This window comes from Galeopterus variegatus, unplaced genomic scaffold, assembly GCF_000696425.1.
Source record: "Galeopterus variegatus unplaced genomic scaffold, G_variegatus-3.0.2 Scaffold587, whole genome shotgun sequence".
Lineage (NCBI taxonomy): Eukaryota > Metazoa > Chordata > Mammalia > Dermoptera > Cynocephalidae > Galeopterus > Galeopterus variegatus.
Genome location: NW_007726698.1, coordinates 501,956 through 521,339, shown reverse-complemented (window position 1 = coordinate 521,339; position 19,384 = coordinate 501,956). Strand labels below are relative to the sequence as shown.

Below are 19,384 nucleotides of genomic sequence, written 5' to 3'. Positions count from 1 at the left end.
TAGGCTTAGTAACTATCTTTATTCTCAAATTGATAAAAAGCATTTAACATATACTTTACAGTATAAACAATTTAAGTGCAATACATTTTGCTTATAAAGTGACAAAATATTTCAAGCATTATATATATTCAATTTGTACAAAAAGTAAATTTCCAAATAAAGCTGTGGTTAAAACTGATTGTATACTGTCAAATCCATTTTCCAAAGTTGTTCAAGAAAAAAAAAAATTCACTAGCACAGGCATTTCTTGTACAATAGAAGCTTTTTACTATTTAGTAAGAGGGGAAATACTACAATAGCTTTTAATTTTCAAGACTGGGTCAGCCTTTTTCTTCTTTATATGGGGCTACCATCACTTTTGAAAAAAATTATGTAGAATATCACTTTTAACTTTATTCCTAGGAAGGTCATCTATTTTAAAAATAGATTACTTCTGTAAGACTGTTAGGTGTCATGACTACTGAGATAGTTTCTAAAAGTCACACCACTGAAGAGAGCCATCTCAAATATTCCACTGGGGATAAATCACTTCTAATTTCCTTTAGGAGGGTTATATCTACTAGCACTAGTGCCCAGAATCAAAGTTTATATAATCTATAAAACGAAATGTAACCCAAAACGATTTTTATAGACTCTACAATGCATGGATTACCTTTATTCATATGAAAGTAATATAAAATGCTAATTTGAATAATATAAAATATCACTTTAACCAAATTAACAGTCCCAAAAACTGTAGACATTTTTCTATTAAAACTTTCCAGTTCACTGAGCAAATTTACTCAAAAATATGATTATGAACTTAAATATATCCTTTTAAATTTACTATTTGTGCGGAACTGTACAGTGGTGCTCCTTTTATGACTTTTTAGAATTCTACTTACATAACTATATAATTCCAAAATGGAAAAGTGAGCCATCACTAAAATTCACTGAAGACTAATACTCTTTCATGGAAACAATTCATGAACATTTTCAAGTTCTATCTTTAATTATTTCAATTTGGCTTTTTTAATAGATAAGTTTTTTCTTTCAATTACTGTATAATGCTTCAAAACTAGTTTAAACAAAGATAAAACCAAGGACAACTGGTAAAGCATTCCTTACTTTACATACAAGGTCTCAAGTGCCACATATATAGTAATATTATCACGGAAAAGAATTTATGTGATTTAGCAGATTACAGAACAAGTCTAAAAGTTTATACAAAGCAAAAACTACCTCCCTTATTCCATTTATTTTCTTTTAATTTGATCTTGGCTCTGTGTATAATCCTTCTATAATAACCACTGTGTGACATTTATCAGTTTTCTAAGTGATCCAATTACTTATATATAACCTCTTTCTTTAAGCAGCTTATAACATTTGAGAACATTCAACCAATCTTTTTCATTACATATACCCTACATTTTTCCCACAAAATGCTCACTTTCCTGAGCTGTATTAAACACCTTATAACAGGTGTATGTATAACTGAAGACCCTACAATGTCAAGTTTAAATTTTTTTAAAAATGCATAGAGAACATAACATTTAGGAAAACCTATTAGTATTTCTTGTATATTATAATGTATAGGTTTGGTTTCCTTCAGACTATAAACTGTTTAGTCTTTATAACTGGTTATTACTTTCACATCCCAACCATGTGTGGGTTTTTTTAATTTTCAGAGATTTGATTGCTGTTAGGCTAAAGAAACAAATGGAGCTTTCTAATGAAAACTGATCTGTGGGTCTTCCATTAAACAATCCTTTATACACACTGAAGATATCAAATTTCTGTGCCACAAAATAGTAGAATTATATCAGAACTATAGCAAATAAGCTTTTACATAATACATTTGCTTGAAGTTAAGGTGCCCTACATCACGTCTTTACCAAGTGGGCATCATATCTGGAAACCACATCCTACCAAGATGCTTAGACACTTCCCAATGAATCTGCTCCAAACTATACTTTTGGTCAGGAATTAATACTTCTTCCATAATGGATAACTGAGACAGGCGGCCACCGCACATCTTCACAAATTCAACAAAGGCACTACATGAGACTTCACATTCCCCTAGTCCGATAGCTGACAAATTTTTGCAGCGTTCTGCAATGCGAATTAACTCTTCATCAAGTGGCCGTAATCCATTAGCACACACTACTAGTTCAACTAGTCTAGGGCATGTCATTCCCACACGGCCAAGCACATCTTTGCTTACTGATCTCCCAAAGTAAAGATGGGTGGCAGGTATTTCATAACGAAAGAATGGGTCGAATTCCTCTTCATATAAAAAAAAATACATCACTAAGTTCACTTTGGGTGAATGTCTGATGAAAGCATCCCAGCTGCTCTTCTGAATAGTATGGAAGTGTGTCTGTCCAGGATTCTCACTGACTACATCAATGCGCAAATGTTCTAATCGAACGTGTTTTTCAGAAGACAAAGCAAGTAGCAACTCATCACTTAGTAAGTGGTAGTTCAGGGCCAGTTCTCGTAAACCATGACACTGATCAGCTACACAAAGGATACCTTGGAAGAAAAAAAAATTAATTATAAGTTTTTGTACAAGTTCATCTATTCAAATATTCAATCGAGTACATGTCCACAAAATTTTGCCATATTTTCCTTACCACAAAGCTATACAATTTAAAATTTAGCTGTATAGCTGAATTAGCAGAAGTCACAAACTTTTTAAAGCCATTACTAATTTTGTCTACAAGAAAATGAAACCAATTCTAAATCCAATACCTTAAAAAGAAAGCTTACTTATCAGCTCAGAAAAATTATAATTAGTAACGTCATTTTAAAAATATACCATGACTAAAATTTATCCGAGTAATGCATGTACAGTACTGTATTTAAAAAAAAAAATTATTACTACCACTAAACTCACAGATTAAGTAAGAAAAATTACATGATCACTGCAACAGAAGCCAAAGGACATTTTTTTAAATTCAAAACCTAACCATAATGAGAAGAAATAGGATAAGATATAATCATATAAAAACTATGATTTCCATAACTAAAGCATTTACAAAATAAAGAAGATTTCCATCAGATGATCAACAGTTCAATTGCTAATAGTATAGCTTATCACATTTCTAAGAAAAAATGATATTACTAGAAAATTGAGTCTAAGAATTCCTGTACCAGTCAGCTGCCAAAAGAAAAAGAAAAAAAAGTCAAAGATAACCACCCAATTCACATCAACAGAAATACACATTTTGACTTTTGAAGCTCTAACACACCCAGAAAGCAGTTCCTTACACTGTTCTCTATCCTTAAGGCACAATGCTTCATAACTGCCCAAAACTATTACCCTAGCAACAGATGACTTCATACCAAAGATCAATATTTGATCTTCAAGTAGCCTATTACAGTCATGCGCCATATAAGGACGTCTCTGTTGACAATGGATCGCACACAGTAGTCCCACAATATAATGACAATACCATATAGCCTAGATATATAGAAGGCTATACCATCTATGTACACTCTATGATGTTTGCATGATGACAAAATTGCCTAATGACACATTTCTCAGAACGTATCCCTGGTTAAACGACATAAGACTACCCCAAAGAGGCACCCTATGCAACCTGATAAATAACCCACTCAATCCACTTCTTATGTTTACAAACACAACAAAACATACATCATATTTTCACCTACTATTTACTGTGTAAGGTTGATATGCCATGTACTAAATGTTATCCCACAAATACTCAAAAACTGTGGAAAACTAGATATTATTTATATTTTGAAATTAAGGCAGCTAGCTAAAGATATCAAAGCTGGAAAACAAACACAAGCTAAGTGACTCTTAAGTTCATGCACTTAACTATTAAGAAGTGATGAGACAGAGGCCACCAATAAGCCAAAGCTTTACAGCAGTGAGAGGAGAAGTCAGGCAACAGAAGCAGAGGAGAGAGAAACTGAATCACCACAATGAGTCACAAGAAGAGGGAGGAATGGACATCTGTACTTCACTATTCAGCCACTACAAAGTTTCTGTTCTCCACAAGGTATGAATGTACACTAAAAAACACCCTGATCTTCCCAGGTCACCTGACTGCATATCTCTGTTCTTTGTAATCTCAAAAAGCTTGATAAAAAAAGAAAGAAAAACACATGGAAAGTGGTAACCAAATAAAAGAAACTTTGAGAAATCATTTAATAACTACTAAAACAGCGATGGCAGGCATAATTCTAATTATGGCCCCCCCGGGCTGGCCCGTGGCTCACTCAGGAGAGTGCGGTGCTGATAACACCAAGGCCAGCGGTTTGGATCCTAGATAGGGATGGCCGGTTCGCTCACTGGCTGAGCGTGGTGCTGACAACACCCAGCCAAGGGTTAAGATCCCCTTACCGGTCATCTTTAAAATAAAAATTAATTAAAAATAAATAAATAAATAAATATCGCCCCCAAGATTCCACATCCTTATGCCTGATATCTGTGAATGTGATAAGATACCACACCGTTGATTATGTTATATGGCACAGCTGGCCATATAAGATAGATTATCTGGGTAGTCCAAATCTAATCACACGAGGAGGAACCCTTTTAAAAGCAGTTTTCTCTGGCTGGTTGCAGAAGAGGAAGAGAGATTCAAAGCATAAAGAGGAATTCAATGTTACTGCTGGCTTTAAGATGGAGGGGCCAAAAAAGAAAGAATGTAGGCAGCCTCTAAGAGAAGAGAGAGACCCCCAAGCAGCCTCTTGCTGACAGCCAGTAAGGAAATGATATGTCCTACAACCGCAAGGAATTGAATTCAGCCAACAATATGAATAAGTGTGGAAGAGAATTCTTCCCTAGAGCCTCCGAATAATAGCCCAGCCTGTCTGACACTTTAAGCCTTTTAAGGGCATAAGCAGAGAAGCCAGTTGAGACATGCCCACAGCCCTGACCTACAGAACTATGGAACTAATAATGGGTATTGATATAAGCTGTTATATTTGTAGTTAGTTATGCAGCAACAGAAAACTAATAAGTAAATACAAGTGTTTAAATACATAACACAACACAGTGAGAAAGATAAAATAAAACTGGTAAACTATTACAACTCAATAATAAAAAGACAAATCACCCCATTAAAATATAGGAAAAGGATGTGAATAGACAGTTTTCCACAGAAAATATACAAGTGGCCAATAAGCACATGAAAAGATACCCAATATTATCTTTCATGAAAAAAATGCAAATCAAAACCACAATAAGATAGTAGTTTACACCTGCTAGAATGGCTATAATGAAAAAGACAACAAGTGTTCAGATGCGGAAAAGCTGGAACCCTCACACACTGCTAGTAGGAATGTAAAATGGTACCGCTGCTTTGGAAAAACAGTCTGGAAGTTCCTCAAATGGGTAAACAGAGTTACGATATGATCCAGCAGTTCCATTAGTAGGTATATACCTAAGAGCAATTAAACCATATGCCCACCCAAACTTATACATGAATGTACACAGCAGCATTATTCATGACAGTTAAAAGGTGGCAACAACCCAAACATCCATCAACTGATCAATAGATAATGTGGTATATCCACGCAATGAAATATTAGTGGGTAACAAAAAGAAATGAAGCTCTGATACATGATACAACATGCATTAACATGGAAAACATGCTAAATGAAAGAAGCCAAAAACAAAAGACCACATATGGTATGATGCCATTGATATGAAATGTCCAGAATAGGCAAATCTATAGAGACAGAAAATAGATTAGTGGTTGCCTAGGAACAGATGGGATGGAGTTTTAGGGGCAACAGCGAAGAGGTATGTGGTTTCTTTTGGAAATAATGAAAATGTTCTAAAACTGATTGTGGTGATAGATGCACTACTCTGCCAAAAATACCAAAAGCCATTAAACTGTACACTTTAAATGAGAATTGTATGGTATGTGAATTACATTTCAACAAAGTGTTGCAAAACCAGTATATTATTTGTGGTATTACAAATTCATTCGGGAAGAAAGATGGCAAGAAGCATAAAAGAGATTTGAACCCTTTGACTTAGGACTTCCACTTCTTAAGAATTTGCCCTAAGGAAGAAATTAATAGAAGCAAACTGCTTCCTATGTGCCAAAGAAAACTAATATGTAGTAACAAGTGTTTAAATACATAACACAGCATAGTGAGAAAAATAAAACTGCTAAACTATTACAACTCAATAATAAAAAACAAATAACCCAATTAAAAAATAGGCAAAGGATTTGAATAGACATTTTTCCAAAGATATACAAATGGCCAATAAGCACATGAAAAGATACCCAACAACATTAGTTATCAAGAAATTTTTTTTTTAATCACAGCAAAAAAGTGGAAACAAACTAAGTGTCCAACCTTAGAAGAAGTAGTGCAAATGTTGGCTTATCAACAAGGTAGAATACTAAGTAACTAAATGTTAATTAGTTCAGCTGGTAATTGATGAGTATCTTAAATAACAGGTGCTAGGATAGTAAAGCTACAACAAGAACAAGACATTCTTATCCTAATAGGAGGCAGCCAATAATTAAATAAGTATGCTGTGGGAGCTCATAAAAGAGAAGTAGGGAAGATTTCCTAGAAGAAATACAGACCTAAAAAATTAGAAGGATCGGGGTAGGGCAAAAGGAAAATGGAAAAGGAAAGAGAATATTATCTCCTTTGTGAACACCCAGACATGGAAAAAAACACAAGCATTCTAAGAACTGAAGGTGCTCAAAACAGTGAATATCAAAGGTTGAAGCCCAATAATAGGTAAGGGCTAGATCATACTGGACCCTGTGAGCATAGGTAAGAAGTTTGGGTTTTATCCAAAGCATGGTAAGAAGTTCTGAAGGAAAATGGAGGGGGAAAAAAAAAAAAACTTTACATTTTAGAAAGATTACTCTCCCTGTGGCATGGAAATCAGATTATAGAAGAGCAAGGCTGTAAGTTAGGAAATCAGTTAAGAGAGTACTGCACAAAGATTATGGTGGTCTGGCCTAGAATAGTTAGAGTGGAGATGGAGAAAAGTAGAGAGATTCAAGGCATATTTTGGTGATGGAGTCACCAGACCTCAGCGACTGAAGGAATGTAGAAAGAATGGGTAGGAGGAATCAAGGAAGACTGTCAAATCCCTGACAACTAGAAGGATGATGCCATTCACTGAGACAGTAAAACGGGAAGAGGAAGAGATACGGAAAGAGGGAGAAGGGAAGTTCTTTAGTCTGAACTACCAGTGAGACATTCTAGAGCACTGGGCTGTCAGCAGTTCAACACATAGCTCTGGAGTTCTAGAGACACTGAAAGGAGGAGGTTTTAACACATGGAGCAAAAGTGAAGCCACGGAATATAATGAAACAGCCCAGAGTTTACAGAACACAACAAAAAAGAACCCAGTACAGAACACAGTGAAAAACCAAAATTTAAGGAATGAAAAGAGAAACCATGTAGGAACAGAGAGGAAGGAGGAAAATCAGGAATATGATATCAAAAAAGCAGCTGTCTCTAGTGTCAAATGCTTCCTAGAGGTCCGGTTATAGACAATTATAATTACCATATGAAATGGGAAAAAAGATTGATAAAATGTTAAGTGAAGAAAATAGATCAGAAAGTAGAATAGTAGCCCATAATTTCAACTTAGAGAAAGAAACTCTCCAAATATGCAAAATATAGAAAGATATGTAAATAAGTTAAATTTTAAAATCTCTGGTTACACTCTTCAATTAAAAAGTATGAGAGCCATACCGGCCAGCCACCCTCCCCCCCCACCAAAAAAAATATGAGGATACTTCAAAAAGTTTGTGGGAAAATAGAATTAAAAGATAATACAAATCTTTCCATGAACTTTTTGAAGACCCCTCATATTACAAGTGTTCTTTCTCTTCCCTTACTAAACAATTCCCAAAGTCATTAGGTGGGACCAAGCAAGCTTATACTATACTATCACAACCGATGGGTATATTTAATAAAAATAAACACACATGGGATGTACTAGGACAAAGAGAATAATGAGCTCACAGTTTCACGGAGAAACCAGAGACCCAAAGGCTCTCATGGTAAATGCTATCAGTCGCTATCACTTATGCTCAGAGTGCTACTGCTATGGAAACATACAGGTGGGGAAATCTAAACCAGAAAGGAAGAGAGGGATCAAAACAGGCAATACGTGAGTTGAATTTTAAACGCTGAGCTGGAGTTAGCTACATGAAGTTAAAAATCCTTAAAAGTAGTCCACAGGGCACAGCATACTCACCATACCAAAGGTACAAACAAAGAACTCTTATGTAGTTCCATAGGGCTCGAGTAAAAGCTGCATATGAGTGAGTAGCAGAATAAGATTAAAGAGACAGGTGGAAGTCAGCATAAAAAGGACCTTGTACACTATGAAGCTATGAAATTTGAACCTTACTCTCATAGCAGACTCATATAGTAGATAGTAAAATGTCATCAAGGTCACATAAGTAGCTGCCAAAGCCTATTCTTCTTAACTTTTATAATACCTTTCAATGATAACCTAGTAAGTGGCAGAGAGGGCTAGGAAAATACAACAGGAGACTTAGCCATTCCCATCACCAAGATCCTCCTTATAGGAAACTTGGGAGAATGAGCAAGTAATCTCCATCAGAGAGAGTGAATCATTTCCTTGGTAGAAGGCCAGGCTTGGGCCGGCCCGGTGGCGCACTGGAGAGTGCACCCCTTGGGAGTGTGGTGGCGCTCCCGCCGAGGGTTCGGATCCCATGTGGAGACCGGTTCCCGCTCACTGGCTGAGCGTGGTGCGGGTGCAACACCGAGGGTTGCGATCCCGTTACTGGTCAGTAAAAAAGACAAAAAAGGAAAAAAAAAAAAAAAGAAGGCCACGCTTTAGTTATACCAAGAGGAAGGAAGAGTTTTGTTAAGACATCGAAGATTTTAACATTGTCCCTTAAAGAAAAGGTTTCCTAAATAACACAGCTAAAAGATCAGGATCCCGGGACGTGAATAATGGGAGAAGTCAGGAGTGAAGCAATAGACAGTAATATGAAATTTGGGTTTATACTTCAATACAAATCATCTGGAATTTAAACAATTTCAAACTGAATAATGTAGTAATACCCAGAAAATTCGACACGAGAAGTTGGAAAGAGCTTTTGTAATGCTATTCCCCCATTTGATGGGTTCTCAGCTCCAAGATGCAACTTAGGAAAACCATTATTTTGCAAAATGTAAGGCAACAAATTAAGTACAACTCTTCTACCTCTACATAAAAAGAAGAAAGCAATTATGTGACTACTATGACTCAAAACCGAAGAAAGCAATTATGTGACTACTATGACTCAAAACCTACCCTGTTAGCTCAACTTGACTATTTTACCTAACGGGACACCCCAAGGAAACCTTTCCTTTCCTTTTTTCTTTTTTTTATTCATTTTCCAGCACATGCAGTACACAAATTGCCAAATAAGATTAGAAAATAAGCTGAAAGTCAGTGTCTAGGCTAGTAACAGTACAGAATTTATGCTATTATATTACGACACTAAAAATACTTTAATGCAAAAGTGATGAAATAGTCACTTTAACCTACCTTCAAGATTAATGATCACAGTTTTTCTTAATCTGATAAACACATCAACACATTTTACTAAAATGTGTCCAGCAAAAAACACAACACACCTGCTGGAGAGACGTGAGGACAGCTGCTCATTTTTAGCAGCTTGAGTGTATCACTGTTGTTGGCCACTAGTACTTTGAGGGATGGATCATCTACTGGGGTATCATCTATCTTCAGCGAGGACAGAGATTTGGAGTTTACAAACACAACTGTCAGTGCAGAGATAAAATGAGACTAAAAAGCAAAAAGTTAAAACATTATTTCAATTTTTAGATATGAGAATTTAAGTTTCCATATAATACCAAATATGGTTCATCTGAACCCTAATGACATATTTCACAACTGTTTTAGGAGTAGTGCCCCTTCACTGTTGTTGGAAGTGTGGTAAAAAGAGGTTACTATCTGCCATCTTGAGACGAGCCTTTTTACCTGCAGGAGAAAAAAGCATTTCAAACCTCACTCAAAATGAGTGATTCAAAATCGTAACAACCATTGGTAAGTAAAAAAGAGGAATTCTGGAACCCAGGTTCAGAATACCTTGCAGACACTTCATCATATCTGGAAACTCTACTCTAGTGTTTTTTTAACACTGAACTGCATTTTTTTTTTCCTTTTTGATAGTTATGACCATTAAAATAGTAATAACTATTAGCACAATCATTAAAAATTAATATTAACAGTCGATCAATTCAAAAGCTATGACTCATTTGGAACATGAAAGCTCATACAAAATTTGATTCTAAAACAACCAAAATCATGCTTAAATAAAATTCCAAATTAAAACTCCCTCAAATATGTTTAATTATATACAATATTTTCAAGCCTTCTATTTTATCTTAACGTATTTTGTCCACAAATGTACCAATGAGTATCATTCAATTTATTATATACATATAATTACCTTTTAGATAATTATATGACCTAAAGGAACCACTGTTAGGAAACAAGGATTAAAATATGATAATACATGTGACTTGGAATCAGACCTGAGATAAGAAGCTATAAACAATGTGCAAAGAATTCAGGACAGTAAGGAAAGAAAGGCCAATACATGCTCTAAGACACCCCTATACATAATCAACCTCATCCTGCACTCAGCTTTGTAAATTCTCTACAGCAGTAAAAAAAGGATGAGGTTAATAGCCAAGAGAGTACAATGAAACACTACCTTCTCAGTCACATTCCCTAATTTACTCTTTCCCTACCATGATTAAATAACTGATTAACTACTTACTTTGACTAAGTAACTGTTTAACTACTTAAATGTTAAACATGTCTCAATATTTTCATATCAAACTCAATTATATTGTACAATCACATTTCTTCATTAGATGCTCATGACTGCATCACTGACATTTTCCCCCATTTCCCCGATTTAGCTCTGATCAAATACTTCTATGATCTCTTCAGTTCTCCAGGATTTCCAAAACATTTAGCAACACCTATTTCAATCTTCTACAAAAGCCATAAAAGGAAAAGAAAAAAAGGAAAACTGTATAAGCATCCTGGGCCCACTTAATAAGGAAAGAAGCAGTCCTAGCTGCATCAATAGTTCCCAGTTAGGACTCGATATGTGCACAATGATATCACCAAGTAATAAAAAAAGAAGGAAATTATGTTCAACATACCATTTAATATGGGATATTTTATATATACCATATACATGAATATGTGTATTTGTTTTTTAACTATGATAGGTATATAGAAAATCAGTTCAGAACATTTCACTTCCCATGTGAAGCTTGAAAAAGGTGGTACTATACTGTGTAATTCAATGTTCCTTAGAGTGAAGTCCTCGAACCAACTTAATCAGAATCACCTGGACTGCTTGCAGGAAGGGAAGACTTGAAATCATACCAAATTTGGAATAGAGACAGGAATTCAAAATTAAGTCTGAGAACCACAGTGACCTAATTCGTGTACATAGGATCTTAAGATGTTAAAATGAACAAATTCTCTTGCCCATTTCCCTTATTTTGTCTCAAAGCGTACACATACATTTAATGAAACTTTTAAAAAATCAACTTAAGACTTTGAAATCAACTAGTGATACATTTGGTACTGGTATTCTGTTGAAACAACAACCTGGGTTATGATATATACTCGATATTTAGTAATATTCCTTCCTGAATTTTCCTAGTAAATTCAACTGTTAAGTGTTTAAAAGGGTGTCTATTTTAGCTTGTGGAGTAATCTGGAAAAAAAAAACAACTTTCAAATTATTGCTGGATACTAACCTACTGAACATTAGTTAACATACTCAGGGGGCTTTATCAAGTTGCCTTTCAAAAAACACACCCTTATTTTCCTGTTTTAAGAGAACAGCTGAGAGAGAGAGAGACAGAGACAGAGACAGAAGGAGGGAGAGACAAAGAGAATGAAGAGGAAGAAGAGAGGAAGACTATTTCCAATTATGTACAGGATCATGTTAGATCATATATATGAATATAAACAGTTAACTCTTGCCACAGACTTTATAAGTTAGCTATATCTGCTCTCCCTACTGGCACTTTCTATTTTTTTTGATCCTAACTTCACTAATCTGCTCTAAAAGACCCAAAAGGAGCACCTACACGTCTCCTTTTTCTAATATGCTTGTTTCTCAGTTTTACTTAGTTTACTTTAGCACTTCCTACAGAATCCTTTGAAAATTCATTTACCCTTTAACCTCACCAATGAAGAAGCACAAAGTAAAGCATTTTTAAAAAACACGGGCCGGCCCGTGGCTCACTCGGGAGAGTGCGGTGTTGATAACACCAAGGCCACAGGTTCGGATCCCATATAGGGATGGCCGGTTTGCTCACTGGCTGAGCGTGGTGCTGACAACACCAAGCCGAGGGTTGAGATCCCCTTACCGGTCATCTTTTTAAAAAAAAAAAACACCATTTTTGAAATTAACATTTTAAATACTAAGTGGTTTTCCAGCACATATATATACTATTTTTCTTATACTCTTCACTGGCAACACAAAAAATGGTTAGGCTTTCATTTGATTTCTCAGTAACAGCTATAAAACAAAACGAGCAGGTACCTTTGGTAAATCCATAAAGCTTGGTCGAGCAGTTGAAATAAGCCCAAGTGTTTTTAAAGAGCAATTCACAAGTTGTGATAATATATCACAAGCTGCTTCAGCTGACTCTTTGCTGCTGTCCACCTTAGGGAAAAAAACACCATTTACCCATGCAATATTTACATTTCTCTGTACATACCTTATTTTTACATAAACAAGAATATAGTTATTAGTTTATTGCATTATAATTTAAAGAATATTTTTTCTTTCAAACATCCACCTTCACCTACAACTTCAGCCTTTTCTGAGCCCCTCGGAAAAATTATAAGGGCAACTGTCAAGACAGATTTTATTATGAGATATATATTTAATGTTGAAAGGGCTTGATTTTTAAGTTGATTTATTCCAAACTGTACAAACTAGTGCAATAAATCAATTTATAGTCTCTGAAAAGTAATTATATATCTGGTAGTGGAACACATAATATATGTAAATACAGTGCCCATAGTACACATGTTCCAAGGTACCAGAAACTGAATATTTACTTAGAATGTTCTGATGAATCACAACCTGGGATTCATTCATTTGTTTTACTTCACATGAAGTAAAATATGAGGGTCCCCAACCAGTCAAGCATGAAAATCTGAACCAAATAAAAGGTATCAGATCCCCTGGCCTGCCAGCTGCCAAAGTTAAAAAAAAAAAAAAAAAAAAAAAAAAAAAAAGAGGTAGCAGCTCTCACACATTCTTCTGCATAGATATTTCCTGGGGGAACGGTAATACATCCAAGAAAACCCCTCAAGGATATAGGGAGCTTTTCTCTTAAAAAGTTAGTTGTTCCCCGGGCTAAAAAAAAAAAAAGAGGTAGCAGCTCTCACACATTCTTCTGCATAGATATTTCCTGGGGGAATGGTAATACATCCAAGAAAACCCCTCAAGGATATAGGGAGCTTTTCTCTTAAAAAGTTAGTTGTTCCCCGGGCTAAAAACCATCTTAAAACAGAAGAGTTAAAAGTAATATCATTACTTTAATTTCGTTTCACATACATTACCTTATCCCAAAAATGTTAAGAGCTGGTTGTAAAACTAATATAGTAATTTATATTACAATTTCAGAGCTGTTTATAATATTATCCTTTGGCTAAGCTTCTTTGCACCAGTGGTTCCAAAATGTGGTACCTTGACCAGCAACATGGACATCACCTGGAACTGTGTTAGATATGCACATTCTCATGTCCAACCAATACCATCTGAACCAGAAACTCTGGTGATGGAACTCAGCAATCTCTGTCTTTCCAATCTTCCAGGTGTTTCTGATGTACATACAGTTTAAGAACTTCTGTTTCAGACTAATAACTCTGACTACAAGCCCCTTTGGCCTACAGTCAATGAGGACAAACAAATATTATCAGGACAGCCCAGAAGAATCCTGTGATGTGGCTCTTTTAGTAAATCAGAAATTATTTCCTCAGGAAAATAAACAGTCCCTAACAAAAAGCATTAAACTTATAGCACAAATGGTTTTATGAACATTATACAAGTTAGATAGACCTGAATTGTGTCATAGGGCTATAAAAGAATAAAACTGACCCAGCCAATCTACCGGATAGAATTGGTTTTTAAAGCCCATCAGATGAATGTATTATACTCATCTTTTTACAGCATTTACCACTGGAACACTCTTAGACAACTCAAAAGATGGCTAAAACCGAAGGGATGGCTCTTCGGGTTTCTTTCCTGGAGCGGCAAGGAGATGAAGAGCGCCTGGATCTGTGCTTGTCTAATCCCCCACCAATCTCTGACCTTTGCCCCAGTTAGGGCTGCCAGATAATGTACAAGACATCCAATTAAATTTTAATTTCACATAAACAACAAATATTTTTCTGTATTAAGTATGTCCCAAACACTGCATAGGACATATCTATACTAAATATTATTCACTGATTATCTAAAATTCAAATTTAACTAGGAATTCTATATATTTATTTCCTAAACCTAGCAATCCTACCCCCATTGACCTAAGTGCCTTCACGCATTTTTCTGGAAAGAAGGCCACAATATACCCAACCACTACCATCACCAAGTCTCTACTCGTCCTTGGACACATTATGGGAGAATAAGCAGGTAACCTCCACCTAAGAGGAAATGACACTCTTTAGTTATGGCAAGAAGATCCGTGTTAAGAACTGTTGCTTTATTTAGGTTTAACTTGGCCTGTTTGGCAACTGCTACATACAGGCAAATTGGGCATTCATGTATGGTTACTTTTCAACAACAATTACCAGCTGTTTGCTACAAAAAAAAATCTGGTGTTAAGGATTCAGTGAACATGCCCACATTTCATTATTCATCCCCAAAACAAGACAAGCCTCTGTACTCACAAACATAAACCACTGTAATTTCTTAAACTACTACGGACATCTTAAAAAGCCATTCCACTTCATTTATCTCATCACTGCATGATTTCCAATACATCCCTTCCAGCAATGAAAAGAAACAGTTGTCTTTGGCATTCTTCTATGTACCCTTCTCTATTTCTCTCTCAAATATATTCATCTAAACCTTTTACGTAAAGTTTCTATGCCTCCTTTTTAGTTGAAGATACCATATCGAAAAGCTATCAATAAGTAACACTCAGTCCCTGTTAGATGGAAATAGCAATTAAGTTCTACCCAATGATAATATCCCCCAATTTTTATTTATTATATTGCATATTTTTTTTCCTCAAATTTGTTCACAATTCAATGTAACTGACAGCTTTGGTCAATGATTTATGCTTATTTAGTGGCTGCTTTTACTCTTTTTAAAAATTAATAATACTTATAATGGAGTAATTCAGCTCCATCAAATATCATAATTATTTGTGACAGCTTCTAAGGCATGCAATAATTCTAAATCTTTAAACACTTTCACTTATACAGCAAATATTCTAAATACATGAGAAGATGTACTGGTTTAGGCCACAAAAACCACTAAAAATGCTTTATTGTTTTAAAAGAAGGATTTAAAGTATTACCTTGAAACTGACATATTGTAGATGATTTGAATGTCTTTTAATAATCTGTTTGATCAGCTCTGGATGTGTAGCTTTCAAATAAGATGTAGCTGGCTGATTCAGTTCAAATTCAAAACATCTCCACAAGTCAGGCATGTGAAATACCTGGTTCCAGTTGCGGCAAACTTGTGAAGCATGAGCCCGGTCAAGAAGAGGCAAATACTTAAATACTTGGAGAATAATGTCCTGAAGGAGATTACCCCAATCACAAGTCTGAGAATGCTCATTTGTAGTCCTCAATTTCTTGGATTTCTCTGCAGAACCTTCTTCTGATGAATTATGGTCACTATCTCTTCCTCCTCGTTTCATCCTATTCAGAAAAATGCATTATTTTTTTTTCATTCTACTTAACTTTTGAATAGAAATAAATCCCAAATTCCTTCTTCTGTCACTGAGATGTGTATGTGTGTTTACAGATACAAATATGTAGGAAGAACTGGACCAGTAATTCAAGGAGAAGAATATCAAAACATACTCTATAGAAAAATGCCAGTGGAAACCAACTATGGTTTTACAAATTCTATACATTTCTGGCAAGTGTTTTTAAACAAAGAATATCAAAACAAACTACAATGAAAAATGCCAGTGGAGACAAACTATGGTTTGGCAGGTGTTAAAACATTTACATTTATACTGTACTTGGGGGGAAAGTTTATTATGATTTTGAAACTAGACAAAGAATTTATATTCTAAAAGTTGTAGTCAACAAACTAAAATTAATATAAAAGAGAACCTAGAGTGATACTTTCTAAAGTATTCTTAAAAGTTATATAAGGATATCTGCCATATTTGAGTTCCTGAATGCAAGGCAGACCAGGGTCCCAAAAACCTTCAGAGAAGACGTAGATTAAGTAGCCAAAAGATCTTCCACACTGAATAGTCTGTGTTATGTTACTACCAGACATTTTTAACGTCTGCTTAAAATAAGTAAACCCACCCCTACTATGCATTATTTGGTCTGGAATGAAATTTCTTCCTCACTTACTGTTGGAATGTTTTCTCCAATCTGTGTTTCTGAACTAATGTGTTTGTTCTATGTATTCTCATTTGTTTCTTTGAAAGATAGTCTTTTTGTGGCAAAACAGTATTATGGGTAAAGAGAATGGACTCTGGAACCAAGCTTCCTGGGTTTGAATACAGGCTCTATCTCTCACTGCCTATTGAGCAAATTACCTGCACTTCCTGTACTTCAGTTTGCAAAACGGGGATAATAAGATATACAGTTTTTGTGAGAAATGAAATAGTAGTAGGGTTTTTGAAAGGAGACAGATGACTGTTGAATTCTTGTGTAGGAAAGCAGTCCAGTATTAAAGACATTAAAGTGCACAACACAGTAAAAAAAGAGGTTACCAACCAGAAGGCAAAGAATGATCCTATTTTTGTTTTAAAACAAAATGTGTGTGTGTGAGAGAGAGAGAGAGAGAGAAACACAAGCTTGTAGTATGAGAAACACACACTGCAAGTAAATTCACCAAATTATTATAGTAACTAACAGTGGGTGGCGGGATTATAGGTGATATATATATATATATCTGTTTTTGTCAATATGCTTTTCCTTTCTACATTTTACACATTTCTTTTAATGTCAATGCATTACATTGTGATCAGATAAAAATAGATCTTGCTCTGTTAGAAAAATAGTATAGCAGGCTCTAATCTAAATAGTGTAACTGTAGACCACTGGGACTCTTTAGTTCAAAGAATGCAATACTTTTGTTTCTAGGGAGTTTTGGTAGGGTAGTGGTTTGGACCTAGACTTGGGGTCACAGCCTTTCGAAAAGATGGACTGTGGGCCGGCCCGGTGGCGCACTGGATAGTGCGCCGCTTGGGAAGCGCGGCGGCGCTCCCGTCCGAGGGTTCGGATCCCACATACAGACCGGCTCCCGCTCACTGGCTGAGCGAGGCGCGGGAGCAACACCGAGGCTTGCGATCCCGTTGCCGGTCCCGGTCCGGGGGCAACACTGAGGGTTGCGATCTGTTGCCCGACACGGAAAAAAGACAAAAAAAGACAAAAAGATGGACTGTGGCTCCAACTCTCTTCTGGCACATGTGCATGTAAGAATTTCGATGCTTGTGTAAGATAAATGATGTGCTTATGCATTACTGTAAACCAAACATGTCTCTGTAGACTTTCTCTATCCAGTAGCTAGCATAGCAAAACTCGTGAAAGAGGTTTGGGGGTTGGACAGCAGAAACAGAAAAGCAGAGGCCATGCATGGCCTTCATATCATGAAAATAAGCCCAGGAGGTCTTAATGCAAGTGTAATAAACTGCCTATTCTCATTGCTCCTACTTCCAAATATGTGTATAAAGTGATGTAAATGATGTATACCCCACTGAGCAGGGGGAGATAAGAGAGAAAACAGGATGGCTGAAATGATAGCAAGAGGGTAATTTTATGGAAGACTGAAACTTATGGGTGAATCTAAAAATAGATTTTTTTGAAGTATGTTTAGAGAAAAGGTAGTATAACTACAATGTAATCTGTAATATAAAAAGACCACTCCCAATAATAATGTCCCACTAGAGGTTGAGATAACACTGTCATCATGACCCATTTTTCTGCTTTAATTTATCCTGAAGGCTTACTTTAATTCTAGCATATAAGATTTGGGTCAAAGAACAAAGAGTTTGCCACCCAGGGCTTATAATTTCCCTTCTGACTACCTAAAACTACTTAGAATTCTGAGATACAGAGATTCAAAAAGAATGAGGCAGCCTTCATAATTTCTACACCTTATTATAGAATGCTAATCACCTGTTTCTGGAGAAAAGTTTTCTAAAACCAGAACTATTCAACTTAAAAATGGAAAGACTCATTTTACTCCAGAGTGTGTGGATATATAAACGAAAATAAGACTGCAGCCTTATTCCCGCAATAATCTTTGCTAATACTTTGCTGATCCTAACAATAGAAACTTTCTTTTGTCTATTACAATCCTATTTTAAATAAAGACTATTTCAATACCTTTCCAATTTCAGGGGAGGAAAAGGTGACATGTTAAAAAAAAAAAAAGTATGCAACACTAAGGTACAGTATCTCTTGATCTAGATATAAAAAGACTATGATCACCAAAGTATATTTTAAGCACTTAGTAGTTTATGGATAACTGAACAAAATTCTGCTAATTGTCATACATAATGTGACTATAAGGTGTCATAATTACAGTATATTAAGCAATAGAAAAAAATGTAAGGCCAAATGCCAATAACAATGGTCTCTGAACTATCCTTATTTATGCATTTAAATAACAGAATTGAGTGGGCACCTAAAAAAATTTTAAATGTCAGTTTTTTCACGTTGCTCATTTATTCATGCAGAAATTTACAATGGTTTCAAAAGTATTTTATTGAACTTATTAACACATAACTCTCTGCTGTATAGAATGTTAAACAATTCAGAGCATCCACTAGTCTGCCAATAATTTACGTCAGTGAACGTTATATCTCTCACTTTTAGTCAAAGTAAAACATCTCTTATATTTGCACAGCAGTGCAGAGGCCCAAATTGGGCAATAAATGATAATAAGACTTTCTAGAGCACCAAAACCAGCCCTCTTCAGGGCTCTGGCAGTTTAATTTCCTGCAACGTTTCCAAGCCCCAAATAATGCAACTTAGGCCACTGGAGCCTTTGGTGAGGGGATGACATTACAACAAAGTGACAAAAAGCAATCTAATGTGGAAAGACTACAGACTAGTTGGGCGACACAGGGAGCTAGGGGCCTAACTTAACATTTCCATCAATTTTTTTTTTTTTTTTTTTTTTTGTCTTTTTTTCCG

General features: G+C 35.6%; 1 protein-coding gene across 1 annotated transcript in view; it reads right to left on the bottom strand.

Moving 5' to 3' along the window:
* Window positions 1-19,384, bottom strand: part of FBXL3 (F-box and leucine-rich repeat protein 3) — a 21,508-nt gene continuing 2,124 nt past the window's right edge. Inside the window, exons 2-5 of the mRNA XM_008570267.1 lie at window positions 15,565-15,913; window positions 12,570-12,692; window positions 9,601-9,772; window positions 1-2,514 (exon numbers count right to left, since the gene is read on the bottom strand). Coding sequence (XP_008568489.1) covers window positions 1,871-2,514; window positions 9,601-9,772; window positions 12,570-12,692; window positions 15,565-15,912 — 1,287 coding nt within the window. The 5' untranslated portion in view covers window position 15,913 and the 3' untranslated portion in view covers window positions 1-1,870. The remainder of the gene's footprint in view (window positions 2,515-9,600; window positions 9,773-12,569; window positions 12,693-15,564; window positions 15,914-19,384) is intronic.